Consider the following 14,802-nt stretch of genomic DNA (forward strand, 5'->3'; position numbering starts at 1 on the left):
TATATGCGAGAATATGGGTCTTTGAGGTCTTTCTTGCTTTTTTATCTGTAAAGCCTTCAGTTTGGGTGGTCTCCCAATTTTATCGAGAGCTAGTCTCTAGAATCCGGTTTTAAAGAAGGGGTTTAAGAGAAAGATGTAGACTTTAAAGGTCTTTTTGCCCTGACATTTGTTGGGGAGAGACCGAGGTATACTCTCTTTTTTATTTATTTTTTCTATCGATCGTTGTTTTAATTGTCCACCTTATTTCTTTCCCCTTTTTGTCTGTAGGATATCCTCAGCATTAAATATTGGCTTGTTTTCTCATTTTTCGTATTTTAAAATTCTAACCTTGCTTACAAAGCAGTTTGCCTGATTCTATTTTGTCTTGATTCCAAAGTTAGATTCGGAGTTAAGGGTTTGGAAGTGTGCCGAAGGAGTCTCTATCTGGAAGAATTTCTTTTTTCTGATAATGATATTTTAAAATGATTTTTGATAATGATATTTTAAAATGATTTTAAAAAAAAAAAAAATTAATTTAATTTAATTATTTTTAAAGAAATGCTGTGTAGAATAAATTTCTAACGGCCTTTAAAATGTCTGAAATCCGAAACATTTGTCGCTTGCATCATATGACAAAAAGTTCTACGGGGACTTATCATTATACTTTTATAATTATAATAACAAAAGCTAAAAGATATAAGATTCACTGTGGCCTGTGAGGTATATTCTAATGTGGATTCAAGCAGTGGATCTCGCCAGGATTCTCCCGTCTCCTCCCGATTTCTCCATTCTTTGTTGGCTTATCCCTAGCTCTTTGAAGCTTTTCGTGGGTTGGCGGGGGGTTTTAATTGGTCTCATTCCTTGAACGCCTTTGGCAGTGGTGACTTGGTTGGGCGTGGCTGGGAGTCAGTGATTTCTGCTTCTTCTTTTTTGGCGCATGATGAAGCTGATTTGCATGGTTAGGTGGGTCTTTTCTGGAATGGTTAGTGGGTATATGATGAAATGTGCATTAAATGCACAACCCACTCGCCATGTCTTGTTCATCGAGAGAATGGGGGCTGTTTTCTGGGGATTTGATGATAAGTTGGTTTCTGACCAGATACTCTGATTTGTTGCTGCCCCAAGTTGGTCTGAGTTTACTATTCCTTTCCCATTTGGTTTTTTTTTTTTGGCAATCTTAGTTCTTTTTGGTCTTTTCTTCCTCTGTTTTGTGTCAGTCCTCTGATATTGACTGGGATGTTTGTGGTGAGGGTGCATTTCTTGGTTTTATGTGTTTTTAATTTTTATTTCATAGGGATTTGGGTGTATTGGGATTTGGATGCCACATATAAACTTTCCCTGTAGTTATTAGTTTCTATTGGAGCAATTTAGTTCTCAGCTTTGTTTGTTGGTATTTCTCTCTTCCATACTGTTTATGCGTCTTTTTTCCTCAGGAGTCTTTATTAAGCCACATGCCTGGAAAATAAAAACAGACAGAAACAAATTTAATCTAAAACTGATGAGAAACTGCTTCATGTGCCATGTTCTTTGCTTTATAAATCGATCCCCTCGAGTTTGTGTCTGCTTTCGTTGGGGATGAATGTGCTGGTGGTGGTTTTGCTAGCTGATGAGAGATAGTTGTGGTGTTTTCAGACAAGCAAAGTAGGGTTGTGTTTGTGTTGCCTTTGTGCTCATGTAACGCACAAAAATAATCACACATGGCTATTTTTCTTTGTCGTGATGGTTCAACCTACACTGCTATTTGTATTATTTCTTGGCTGCTTTTTGGCTAGCACATGTTCCTGTCATTGATGAACACTTGTGTGTGTGTGTGATTTTATTGGGTGTCATTTTATCCCTCTCCCTTTGAATTTGTCATTGTTTTCATCTGTTTTTTGTTTCATTGGCGCTCTTCGGTTTTTTTCTTCTTGATCATGGGTTCTATTTTGTTGCACTACATTTTTCCTCTCCAGCTTTGCTCAATTTGTATCTCTGTGGTTTATTCTTGCCTCTAATGTTTGCTGTAGTTTTTCACAGTTTTGCCTCAGAGGGATTGTTGTGGTGATTTTAGTCTCTTTCAGGTCTGTTTACTTCTTTCGTCCTCACCTCTGCTTTCCTGTTTTGTTTTCATGTATTTGTGCACTCTTGGTCTTGATTGCATCTCTACTGTGTGTTGTGGCTTGGCTGTTCGTTTCTTCCTTTTTTCTCTCTTATTGTGTCCTCTCTTGTTTTTATGCTTGTTGTCTCTGAAAGATCAGTGCGGTGTTAGATGTTGGATGGGCAGATTTGTATAATTGTCAGAGTGCTCTTTTGATATTATTTTATTAACATTTAAAGTATATTTTGTTTGAAAATATATTACAATAAAATGAATTTTAATATTATCTGAAAATATAAAAAATAAAAAATAAATTAATTTAAAATAAAAAAAAAATTTTTTTATTTTTTTAAATACAATTTTAAAATATTCAATTACATAGGTTTTTAGTATATTGAGATGTGCCGTCCAAATGCATCTCTTCATCTTCTTAAAGTTTGCCCACGAAAAGAAGAGTTATGCTAAGCACTAACAAAATTGTTTTTGTTGCAAGTCTTTTACTTTTTATCCTTGTTTATAAAAACTTCTCTTTTTCTTAATATTACTTTTATACATGATATTTTTACCATATTTTAATAATGTACATTTTAGTTCTTAAAATTTTTATTTGGGTCCTTATATTTTTATTTCTCTCACAAATAAGTCCTTAATTGTAGTTCTTTTGGTCTTCATATTACTTTCACTATTTTGTCCATGAATGGATTTTTTTAATTAAGTCCCTTAATGTCAAATCTTAAACTAGTTTAAGATTATGACCATAGATTTTTTATATATTTTTTCAAAGGGTATATCTATTTATACTCACTTAACTCTTATTTTATAAATCAATTCATTTAAATTATAGAAATTTTTTTTATAAAAACATGTATGTTTATGATAATATGAGAAAAAACCAAAACCAAATAAAAAACACTTCAATAATAATAATAATTTATTTCTTAGTAGAATTTTTTGTTTTCATAATTCAAAATTTAATTATTTTATAATGTGATAAACTGATATATCATTATTCATTGATACTACAACAATTGACAAATAAAGAGAGTGATAAAGTTCAAAGATGTTCTTGAGGCTAGAACAATTTTAGTGAGCACTTTCATTTGATGGATGATTTATGCACCTATGGTAAAGAGGCCATTCACTTTTTTTTATCTTGGCACTTATAAATTGTTAATCATAGAAAGAACTAGGAAAGGAAGGGAACTGAGTTGGCTTTTGTTCAAGTTTCCATAGACATTCCACTAACAAAGTCGAAAAAACTTCAAATTAAACCTAGGCCTTTTCATGATTGGTGCAACATGCTTTAGAGAAAAAACAATTTAGTTAAGTTGGGCTTGTTGATCATGAACCCCTGCAAAACAAGTCCCTTATCATATAAGGGACTTTATAAATTGTCAATCATGGAAAGAACTAGGAAAGAAGGGGAACTGAATTGGTTTTTGTTCAAGTTTTCATAGATAATTCCACTAACAAATTTGAAAAACTTCAAATTGAACATGGGCCTTTCCATTCCATGACTTATGCAATATGTTTTGGTGAAAAAAACTTTAGTTAGCTGGGATTTGTAGATCACAAACTTCTGCAAAACAAATCTCCTATCAAGATAGGGGACCTTCTCATGTCCAAGTTAATATGAACATGCAAGAGAAAAATAATGTGTAACAAAGAGAATGAGAATGTAGAAGAATATATGTTGTAATTGTTTTGTGTATTTTTCGTATATTATTTACCTAGTGACTTAAGGTATTTATGCACATTAATTCATATAGAACTACCTCATTGTGAGTGGAGTCACAAATATACCATGCAAGAGTAATCATAGAAACTAAATATTTTTATTACCCAAGTAACTTGTAAAATGATTTATTCATATAGATGTCGTCACACTATCAATATATGATATAAGACTTTTAGGTGGGCATCGTAATGATAATTTGTACGCTCGTAATGATAGCTTGTAAAACGAAGAATCAAGTAAGAGCCGTGAAAAATGAAGAATAGTAGCAGGTAGTTACAGTGGCGTGAGCATGCTTAAACATTATTTCGTGTACCATTATTTCTTTCCCTTTCATTTTCCTTTTTTTCCTCTCTCTAATTTGGCTAAATTAGGAACTAAATTGAAGGGTTGTTGAAGAATTAGAAACTAAAATGAAAAAAAATATATATATTATATAGCGCTTGAACAAGGTTGTCATCTTGTGTAAAGCGCATGCAGAGTTGCGTGCCTTTCTATTAAAGCTTTTTTTAGTATTATTAGCTTTAGGGGTGAGCGAAAAAACCAAAACACTGATTAAACCGAGAGTATTAGAAAAAAAATAACTGAAAAAATCAAACCATGACAAAAAACCGATTAAACCAGTTAGAATTTTAAAAAAACCGACTGGTTTGGTTCAGTTTTGGTTTTATAAGTTTAAAACCGAAAAAAACCGAACCAAACCCAAACAAAAAAAAACCGAAAAAAAAAACAAGTCAAATTGAAAAAACCGAGCCAAATCGAAAAAAAACAGAACCAAAACCGAGTCAAACCGGTTTGAACTGGTTTTGTTCTAAAAAACCAAACCGAAACTGGTCGGTTTGAACCGGTTTTGGTTTTTTTAAAAAAAATTTGATTTAATTATTTTTTTTTAATAAAAATCAAATCAAACTGAAAATAATTATTTATAGCTAGCTTTATCTTGTCAAAAAAAAAAAAATTATATTTTTCTTGCATGTGTCAATTACAAAGCTAAGGTTGCACTTCTGTCCTTTTTTTTCTTTTTTTTTTTTTCTCTCCACCTTTGTTTCCAAATCCATCTTCTTCCTTTTTCTCTTTTTTTACTGCCCAGATAGCTTGTCTTTTATTTTTATTGTTGGTTGTTTGCGCCATGTGGGCCAACTAGGCCCCTTTTCTCTTGTTGTTATTTAGCATGATCCTCCGGTGAATCCAACCTTCTATCTTCTTCTTTTTTGTGGTTGCCGGCTAATACGACAGCTTTCTGATCAAGCTTTTTTTCTTTTTTCTTTTTTCTTTTTCCCTTCTCTCCTAACCTTTTAGTTTGGCCTCATCACAAAGGAAGCAAAAATATTTTAGATGCAACTTCAGAACCTGCCAACGCCAATTTTTCAAACGATGTCAAGCCGGCAAGGAAAAAATGTAGTTATCAAAGCATTTTATGTCTTGATTCAACAGTCAATATACCGTTAATCTGGAACCAACTTTGGATGTTAATAACCTGAAAGATCCAGAGCAATTCTTCTTGCCAATTTTTGGTTTTTGCTCACTATTATAATTTCTTCTGCATTTCCAGCCAACAACGTCGCGCTGGTGCTCTAGTAGCATAATTCCTGAGACAAGGCAATAAGATCCATTTATAAATGACCTTCGATGCCATTCTTCAATCCTCTACAAAGAACACAAGTTTCACAGACGAGAGAATTAGCCAAATGATCCTTATCAGGGTACATAACAAAGCAGATTTAGGATGCTGAGATTTAATGTCTTCTGCACTTGCATGCAGACGAACTTGCTGAATTTATTTTCTGGCAACGCCAGTCAATCAAGGGTGCTTTCAGTACCAGCAAACCACAAGAAGAAGAAAAGGAACAAAGAAGACACGATATCATCCACCACAAGCAGATATTGAACAAAGAAAACACGATAACCACAACAGTCAGGAGTAATCATCTTCTTTACCCATTTACTTTATTAAAACTAATACAATAAGCTATTCAGTAGCGTTTACAACATGGGAAAGAACATGAAAAAGCCCCCAGTATTGCACAGCTAGGAGCAGAAGGCAAACTAATTAAATGTTACACAGAATCAGAGACAGAATTATACATGTTAAGCACTATTGGCCGACATGGTGTCCTCATCTTCACTGTCTTGATGAATTTTGGCTATCTCTGCCTTTGCTCTCTCAATAATTTGCCTCTTTTCCATTTCCAAATCCCTCTGAAAATCCATCTTCATCTTCTCTAGTTCCAACATCTGCTGCCTTTTACTACTCTCAATCTTCTCATAGATATCACTAAATTTCTGAATAGAATCTGCAAGCAAACCAAAAGAGGACTGCTCATTGCAGTTTCTTGACTCTCTTCCAAGCCTTCTCTTCTTGGGTGGGAGCCCATCCGAATCATCCTCATCATGTGCTGATTCTGAATTCCCTGGACTATCCCGCATCCCATCCAATCCGTTGGCATGGTTTGAATATGCTTTCGAGTTCATGAAAACATACTCTCCCGAGTCCAGCCCACAGGAGAGTCCTCCTTGCTGAGCCGACGTCGACATTAGAATATCCAACTTCTTGAAATAAACCCATTTGCTAGCACCACCACCTGCCTCTGCTGACTTAATCTTCTCAATCTTGTACTTCTTTTTCAATGTATCCAATCGATTCCTACATTGCGTGTCTGTCCTCTCAATCTTTGATTTCTCTGACACCTTCTCTGCAACTTCTTGCCATTCATCAGATCGAAGACTCTTCTTCCCACGTTGCAAGAACTTATCACCCCAAGCATCTAGCAAAACGAATGTTTCACGCTCAGTCCAGTCTGTAAGCGGATTGCGTCCACCAACTGATGGTTTTGGCCCTGCTGGAACTGCAACAGGAGGTACTGGAACACGAGGAGCAAATTCATAACTTGAAACTAAACTCTTTAGCTTTAGCTTTTTCGGATGCCTTTCGATATCGCCATCGTCTTCATCATCATCATCTATCCTCATATTATACTTTTCATTATCATCCTCATCCTCATCTATCCTCCTATTGTACTTTTGATTATCATCCTCATCCTCTTCATCATCAACACCCTCCTCCTCCTCCTCATCCACATCTTTTCCCGCATTTCGGATGCCATTTTTCTGATTATTCTCCCCATCTTCCACTCCTAATTCATGTTCATCTTCTTCTTCTTCTTCTTCTTCTTCTTCAGCGTCCTCATCTTCATCAATGGAATATTGATCATCAACTTCCCTAAGATACATAGCATTGCCCACAAGAAGTTTGTGACGATTAGAACCATAACTCTGCTGGTTGTTCTTCCCATATGGATTTGGTGGGTACCTTGCATCATCCTCAGTATCATCCATTTTTAAAGCACACTCTAAACTCAACAATAAGAAAATCTAAATGGTAACCACAAGTAACTCTCGAGACTAACTCCAAATCACTGATTTCATCCAATCAAATAATCAAAACAACTCACACCATAATTTTTTCCACCCAGATCACTGTCTCAACCCCAAATTCAAATTCCATTATTTTTAAGAAAACATTAATAGATTCAGCATCACAAACCCCACGACTGTCACCTATCAAATCACCTTCCAAGATTTCATAATTTAACCAAATCAAGTTCCAAACAGAACATATCTCACAAAATATTGCTGAAAAGTAATCTCATTTACCACTTCTAAATGACCATATACACCAAGAATGTATCGCAAAATTCCAGAAAAAAAAAATTCAGTTTTTTTTCTTTCTCGTGATCATTAACTACTCCATCAAATCCAAATCTTCAAAACAACCAAGTATCAAACTTCCTATTTTAAAACACTTCAATTAGGAGCTCTAAATTTACCAGACCCGCTTTCACAAACAATCAAAACTCTAAGACAAGCAAAACCCATGATTCAGTATTATCAATAATAAACTCAAGAACGAAAAATTCTAAAGTCAAATCAAAACTGAAGTTAAATGAAAACCAAGATCGGCTCTTACCTCACGAAAAAAAAATCAATTTAAAAATGGGAAAGAGATTCAAGTTGTTATATTTCCCTGATATTGAACTGTAAATGAAGCTTCCAAGAAGGCCAAGACTTGGATGTTTCAAAGAAACTTAAACAATACGCAAATCAAAGGTGTGAAGGTAAAGAGAGACTTGTGGGCGATAATAAAAGTATCCCTTAATGGGAAGATAAAAAGAGAGTGGCCGCTAACATACGCCTTGTGACCTTGTCCTTGCTTTCAGATGTGATTTTGATGGAGTTTTTTTGGTAATACTGAATTGATTGGTTGGTCACATCGTTTGTGAACCCGGCCGATCGTACTGTTCAACCTGTTGACTGGTCTTGACTTGGATAGGGTTTTATATCGAGAGAATTAACTTTCTCAGACATTATTCACGCACTGAGTTAACTTGTGACTCAGCACCCATTTGACTTTTAAAATAAAATCTAAAACTACGTCGTTTTAATGTTTTAAAAAAATCTTGGAAGACCCGCGTAATTCTTCGTGACCTCGGGTTGGGTCATGGAAAGGGCTAGGGTTTATAACTATGTGATGATGAATGAGTTGTAACCTGCAAAATAAAATTCCATGTGTGTTTTAGGAAAATCTATGATGCTTAAGTTAGTTTATAATTTAAGAGGAAAGATGAATATGTTGGAGCTGTAAGCAAAAATAGGTGTTTGTGTCTAGTAGGGAGTTGGGTGATATGTAATTGTGGAGACACAGTATTTTCACACCTTAGCCACTGAAGATACCGTACATTTACCTCTTTTAAAAATAAAATAAAAATTGGTAGCTCGTCTGATAAAATATAGTTATAAGTGGACAAAGGAATTAGTGGGCATCGTTTGGGCTCAACCTAAACGATGTTGGTGCCATATTGTTTGGGCCTAGCCCAAACAAAATGAGGTTATGCTAGCAAGCCTAAAAGATATGGATACACACAACTATGCTTTGCCAAATTATTTATTATTTGGGGTAAATAAAGAGCTAGAAGCTAAGCTTATAGTTTTTTAATAGCTATTTAACTCGTGAATCATTGGGAGTGAAATAAAAAAAATTACAACATAAAACAAAATGAGTAGGTTATTTCAACGCATTTTTTTACATAAAAAAATCTAATTACAAATCAAAAGGATTATGTTTGTATTTAATTAAATAAGTTGAGAATTATGTATGCTAATAAATGCAAAAAAAAAAAAAATCATTAATGATCACCAAATACTAAACCGGAAAAATCAAGGAATAAATATAAAATCAAGATATTTAATCTCACAACACAGATCATGTATCTAGTTGTGTTTAATAACTTTGTTTATTAGAATTAATTTTTTATTTAATAGAATAAAAAAAAACGCACATGAAAGCAATTGAATAAAATCAAAGTAAAAAAAAATATGTAAGAATGCATATATTAGAAAAAAAAAAATGTTATCAATTTATATGAAAACCAAGTAAAAATTAAATGATATTTAATAATAACTAAATTAAAAATTTAAAAGATGGATGTGGATATAAATATATGATATCAAAACACGAGTCATAAACTCGATTGTATTTAATAAAATGATAGTAAAAGAAGGACATGCATAGAAAAGTGATCAAATAAAATTAAAGAAAAAAATTGTTTCTATGAATGTTTTTAGTTAAATTATGTTTTTATCCGTCGTTTAGATTATTTTTAAATCTATCAAGTTGATTAAATCATATCAGATCAATCTCTATAAATAAATAAAAAATTAATAATACTTGAATATTTTTTATATTAAAAAAAAATAACTCAACTCATAATATAGTGCAAAAGAATGATATAGTTTTGTTACTATATAATAAGGTTGTTTACCGTCATCACAACAAGTTTCGAATGGACTATATCGAGGTTTTCAAAAAAAACATATGAAGACTTCATGATCATTACGAATCGGCTGCATCACCTTCACAATCTCCTGTGGAAACTCGTTAAAATGCATTTATCTTATAGGTTTCTCATATAGTTTTTTTTTTTTTTTTTTTTGCCAGCCAACGGTACATGACAATAAATTGTGTAATGAAATATAAATTCCATTAACCAAAATAGTATTCTTATTTCGGTGAAAATTGTTCATATTCATTTGTACCACACGTCAAGCATGACCTATCAACTAAAATGGTTTGTTAATCACATTTTCCTTGTGTCACAAAAGCATCGTTACATGACTTAGAGAATGATTAAAAATGTGAGAACAATTATATTTTAAAATCTTTTTTTGTTTAAAAATATATTATAATTATATTTTATTATTTTTTAAAAATTATTTTTGATATTAGTATATCAAAATGATCTGAAAATATAAAAAAAGTTAATTTGAAACAAGTATAAAAATAAAAATAAAAATTATTTTTTTCAAAAATATTTTTAAAACAAACAAGGTTGTAACTAAACCACGATCAATCAACTTTAGCTAAGATATAGAAAAACCTTATTTGAATTAGAAAAACTATTTTTTAAAAAAATAATAATAATAAAGGGCATGCAAAATATTATTATGATTTTAATGCCATCAAATTGCATACTTTTAAATAATTTTATTTGTTATAATTATATATAAAAAAAAAACAATTGAGGAAAATGAATAGTAACAATCATTTTTCATGCATACTCATTTCTCTATAGAATACACTATTTATTTTTATATTGTTTTTTTTTTCATTTTAATCATCAAACTTTATTTCTTTGCAATCTCATCCTTTTAGTTATATTTGCATAATTTTATGTTTTGAGATTTCTTTGACTTTGAATGTTCTTGCATATGCAAAGTGTTAAGGAATCTTCCAAAGAAAAATTAAATATCAATTTTGCAAAATAGAACTTTAGGTTGTTGTTAAAAAAAAAAATTAAAAGAAAGAGGATCAAATATATATTTATATATATAAAAAAAATTCCTTTTCATTTTGGATTGGAAAACTTTGCTTTGATCCCTAAATTTTCAACTCATGTATTGTTTGGTTTCTATTGTTTTAGCATTTAACGTTTCAACTCTAAATTTTATTTTTATTTTTCACATTTTAGCACTTGAATGTTGATAAAAAAAATAGAAAAAGTCACTGGAAAAGATTAGGGGGAGAAAAAAGTATTTTTCCAACCACGCTCTATCCATAAAGAAGGATGATTTTGACTTCAATAAGTTTGTCTTTATGAGGAGAGATTTATGGAGATATTGGGCCTTTAACACTGAAAAAAATATATCAAAGATAATAAAGATTTTGTTTGTTAAGGTTTTTTTTCAAGTGATTATAGGGTGTTTTTGAAATTAGAGATGAGTTTATTAAGGTTTCTAGAATATATTTTAGGTGTTTTAATTTGAAAACAAGTTGAAAAAAAAAGTTATTAAAGTCCCAAAACTTAGACTTTTATATTTTAATAATAAGAGATTATTGAAAATTATCTAGTGGATGATAAGATGTTATTCATCACAGACAACAAGTCATTAGTTAAATAAAAAAAATTGGAGCAGAAGATGTGCTATTCACTCTTTCAAAAAATTAATAAACAAAGTATGCAGGCCTGGACTTTAGCCTCTCTCTTATTTTTTTATATTTTTAAATACTAATTAATATTTTTAATTTTTTTTAATTACATAATACTTTAAAGAGGTTATGATGACTCATATTTAAAATTAATTTTTTTATATTTTATATAAGTAAGTTGTACTTGCATGATGTATTTTTTTATATATATAAAAAAAAACAAATTGTTCTTAGCAACCAATTAACCACCAAGATAAAATACATAAAATAAAAAGGATAGCTAAAATAAAATGTTTGCATGTGTATCTATCTTTTGTTTTTACTAAAAGGATTAGCTTCTCATTTTAGTATTTAATTAGCATTAACAACTCATTTTTAATTTGTTATTTAATATATATTTTTTAAGATTTATTTTATCAAATCGTAAACACTATTTTTTTATTTGTTAATTAAAAAAAACTCATGATATTTAAAAACACATCCATGACACTCATACCTTTTTTTCTCTTATATTAAGAATTAACTTGGAATCATATGGGCATTGTAACATGACTAGTTGTTTCCTAATAAAATATTTATATCACATGTTAACTTAAGTAATTTCACATTGATTATGGACTTTCATTTTAACAAGTATTTCCCCAAATTCTTTCTGGAAAAGTGATATGGGCTAAAATAGTTTTTGGAAAATAGGGTTATGTTATTAGTAACAGTGTAATATATATATATATATATATATAGCTTAATTTAAAATTTAAAATAATACTTATCTTCTACAAATCAAAACAACTTATTTATTGACATCATTTTATCTATTGGAATTTTAATAGGATTTCTTAACTTATTAGGTTAATTGTGATAATTATCACTGAAACTAATTAGTTGTATTCAAATTAAAATTCAATAGGATTCATAGTTGTAGTCAATTTAAATTTTAATAGATTCCTAACTTGGTAGGTTAATTTATAATTATGAATAAGATTTTGGAAATAAAATGAAGTTAAAATATAGGTAGTTTCGATAACTGAAAATTTTGAGAAAACAAATTTTAAATGAGTATCATAACCAATTTTATGTGTACATTAATGTATGAGAAAATAATTATGTTTAGAAAAGTTAGGGACGTAATTTGGGTTCATGTTTATCTAATAAAGAATTGATTAATAAAATAAATAAATATTAGGAATAAAAAACAGATAAAATCCTCTCTTGCAAGGTGCAATAGCTCATAACCTTCTTCTTCTTCTTTTTTACTTTTCAATAATTTTTTATTTAAATGTTAATAATACCCCCCCCTTATTTTTTAAAAATTCGTTTGTTTAACTTTTTTAATTTCATAATACTTAAAGAGATTATTATAATTTATCTTTAAATTATTTCCTCCTATATTTGTTATATGTAAGTTATATTTGGATGATGAATTTATATATATATATATATATATAAAACCATTTGTTTTTAGCAACCAAAATTAACTTCTAAAATTAAGTAAATAAAAATATATAAAATAAAAATGATAGTGAGAATAAAATATTTGCATGAGTATCTATTTATCTTTTGCTTTTACTAGGAAGATTAAGTTTTCATTTTAATATTTAACTTACCATTGAAAACATTTTTTTGATTTATCAGTTCATACATACTTTAATTTATTTTGTTAAATGTAAGCATAATCTTTTTGTTATTTAATTAAAAAAATAATGATGTCCAAAAACACATTTATAATATCAAAACCTTTTTTTTCTTGTCTTAACTTTGCAATGTAATGTGGGTTATATAACTAGTTGTGTGCTAATAAAGATTTTATATCACATGTTAACTTAAGTAGTTTTCCATAATTATGAATTTTATTTTTAAATAGCATTTTCCAAAAAAAAAACATTTAGGAAAGTGACACAAACTATTTTTTTTGTTTTGGAAAATAGCACACTTTATTTGTTATGTTGTTATAAATAATATATATTTTGCATACAATTGTATTATCATACATACTTCGTTGATTATAATATGTTTTTTTTATTATGGCTTGTTTCATTGCATATGTCACACCTATAATATGTATAACCTTCTTTTACATCCATCTTGTTCTGCAAACGAGTTGACATTCGTTAACCACAGCCGAACTTCCATCTAGATGAGTCTGCTTCAACTTGAGGTCAAGTATAATCAGTCCATTCTAGCTTATATGGTAATTGATTGAATGACATGCCATAATCTGATTTGTAGCTCTAAATTATGTGATCATTAACAAACCATGTGAAGTCTATGTGATTCTCAGAATAACATGCAAGGATATATGAACATGGTTATTGGAATGTCTGTCATTTACCACATGTGCATGTTCTATCATTCAAACTGACTACTCGTCTAACTTCTTTAACATCACTCAGTTTAATAGAAGTGTTGACCTAGAATACTCCTTACTCATAATCAAATAGCATTGCAGTATGATCTATTGATCTATCTCTACTCAATGTTAACTCAATGTCAATTGTAAGGGGCTAAATTTTACCATGTTGAATTTCAGTATTAGCTTCATGTCTCTGCCTAACCCAATAACTATTACATCTGTAAAATATTAACTACATCAGAGCTGAATCGTGTATTGCACAAGCACTTTTTAGAATATGATTAAAGTATTCTGAAAGATTAGTGGTCATAATACCATACCAGTAACCATCATTATAACATAAAGCTTACTTTTCTTTTAGTTCTTGTTGAAGCCATTCTTTATATATACTAAGTCCAGCTTACACAGTCTTTCATACAACAAATCAAATTTGCGTCTTGAAGGTTAGTAACACATCCTCATCAAATCTTTTTATATGGATGTGTCTTTGAATTTATGATTGAAGCTGTTAACCAAAATATCTTACATAACATCGATGGTATCTTATAGGTTCAGGCCAAACTTTTTCTACTCCATTCTTGATACCTACATGTCTATTTCATATTATACATATACATGTTCTACCACCAACAACATATCTTTTTAAGCAAAGCAAAATACATCTCTAATTAAAATTATTTTCTTCAATAACAATTATAAAAGCCAAAAGGAATTAACCCATTATGTGAATCAAAAGCAACTTTAATCAATAACTTTTCATTATATCGCCCATACAAATATATGTCATCAACATTGATGAGTGATCTATAGTACTTGCAATCTTTAATAGAATATCCAATTACTAAAACACCATCTAAAAATGATATTGTCATCAAGATTTCCTTTGTGCGTCCATTTAATGATTATTATGGGATTTGATTCTTTTATTGCCAATAACAACCTAGACAATTTTCTAAAAATTCCTCATATGAACCAAAAAAAATGCTCAATGACCTTTTATATTGCAACTCATGCCTTTTCATATGAAGTCTTATACTTATAATATAATTTTATTTCATCTTGTATGCTTACAATTGTCATTGAAAGCTTATTCATTACAAAGGTTGATATAGCATTAGCAATAAAAATTTGTATCAAGTCGGTGTTGGTTTTTTTTTTTTTTTACAGAGATTGAGACA

General features: G+C 30.2%; 1 protein-coding gene across 1 annotated transcript; it reads right to left on the minus strand.

Moving 5' to 3' along the window:
* Window positions 1-5,706: 5,706 nt before the first annotated feature.
* Window positions 5,707-8,136, minus strand: LOC118037927 (uncharacterized). Its single transcript, XM_035044091.2, has 2 exons — window positions 7,759-8,136; window positions 5,707-7,647 (listed from the first exon to the last, which is right to left on the minus strand). The coding sequence occupies exon 2, from the start codon at window positions 7,125-7,127 to the stop codon at window positions 5,880-5,882; it is 1,248 nt and encodes a 415-aa protein (XP_034899982.1). The 5' UTR covers window positions 7,128-7,647; window positions 7,759-8,136; the 3' UTR covers window positions 5,707-5,879.
* Between the last annotated feature and the right edge of the window lie 6,666 nt (window positions 8,137-14,802).

The sequence above is a fragment of the Populus alba genome, chromosome 3 (assembly GCF_005239225.2).
Source record: "Populus alba chromosome 3, ASM523922v2, whole genome shotgun sequence".
Taxonomy (NCBI): Eukaryota; Viridiplantae; Streptophyta; class Magnoliopsida; order Malpighiales; family Salicaceae; genus Populus; species Populus alba.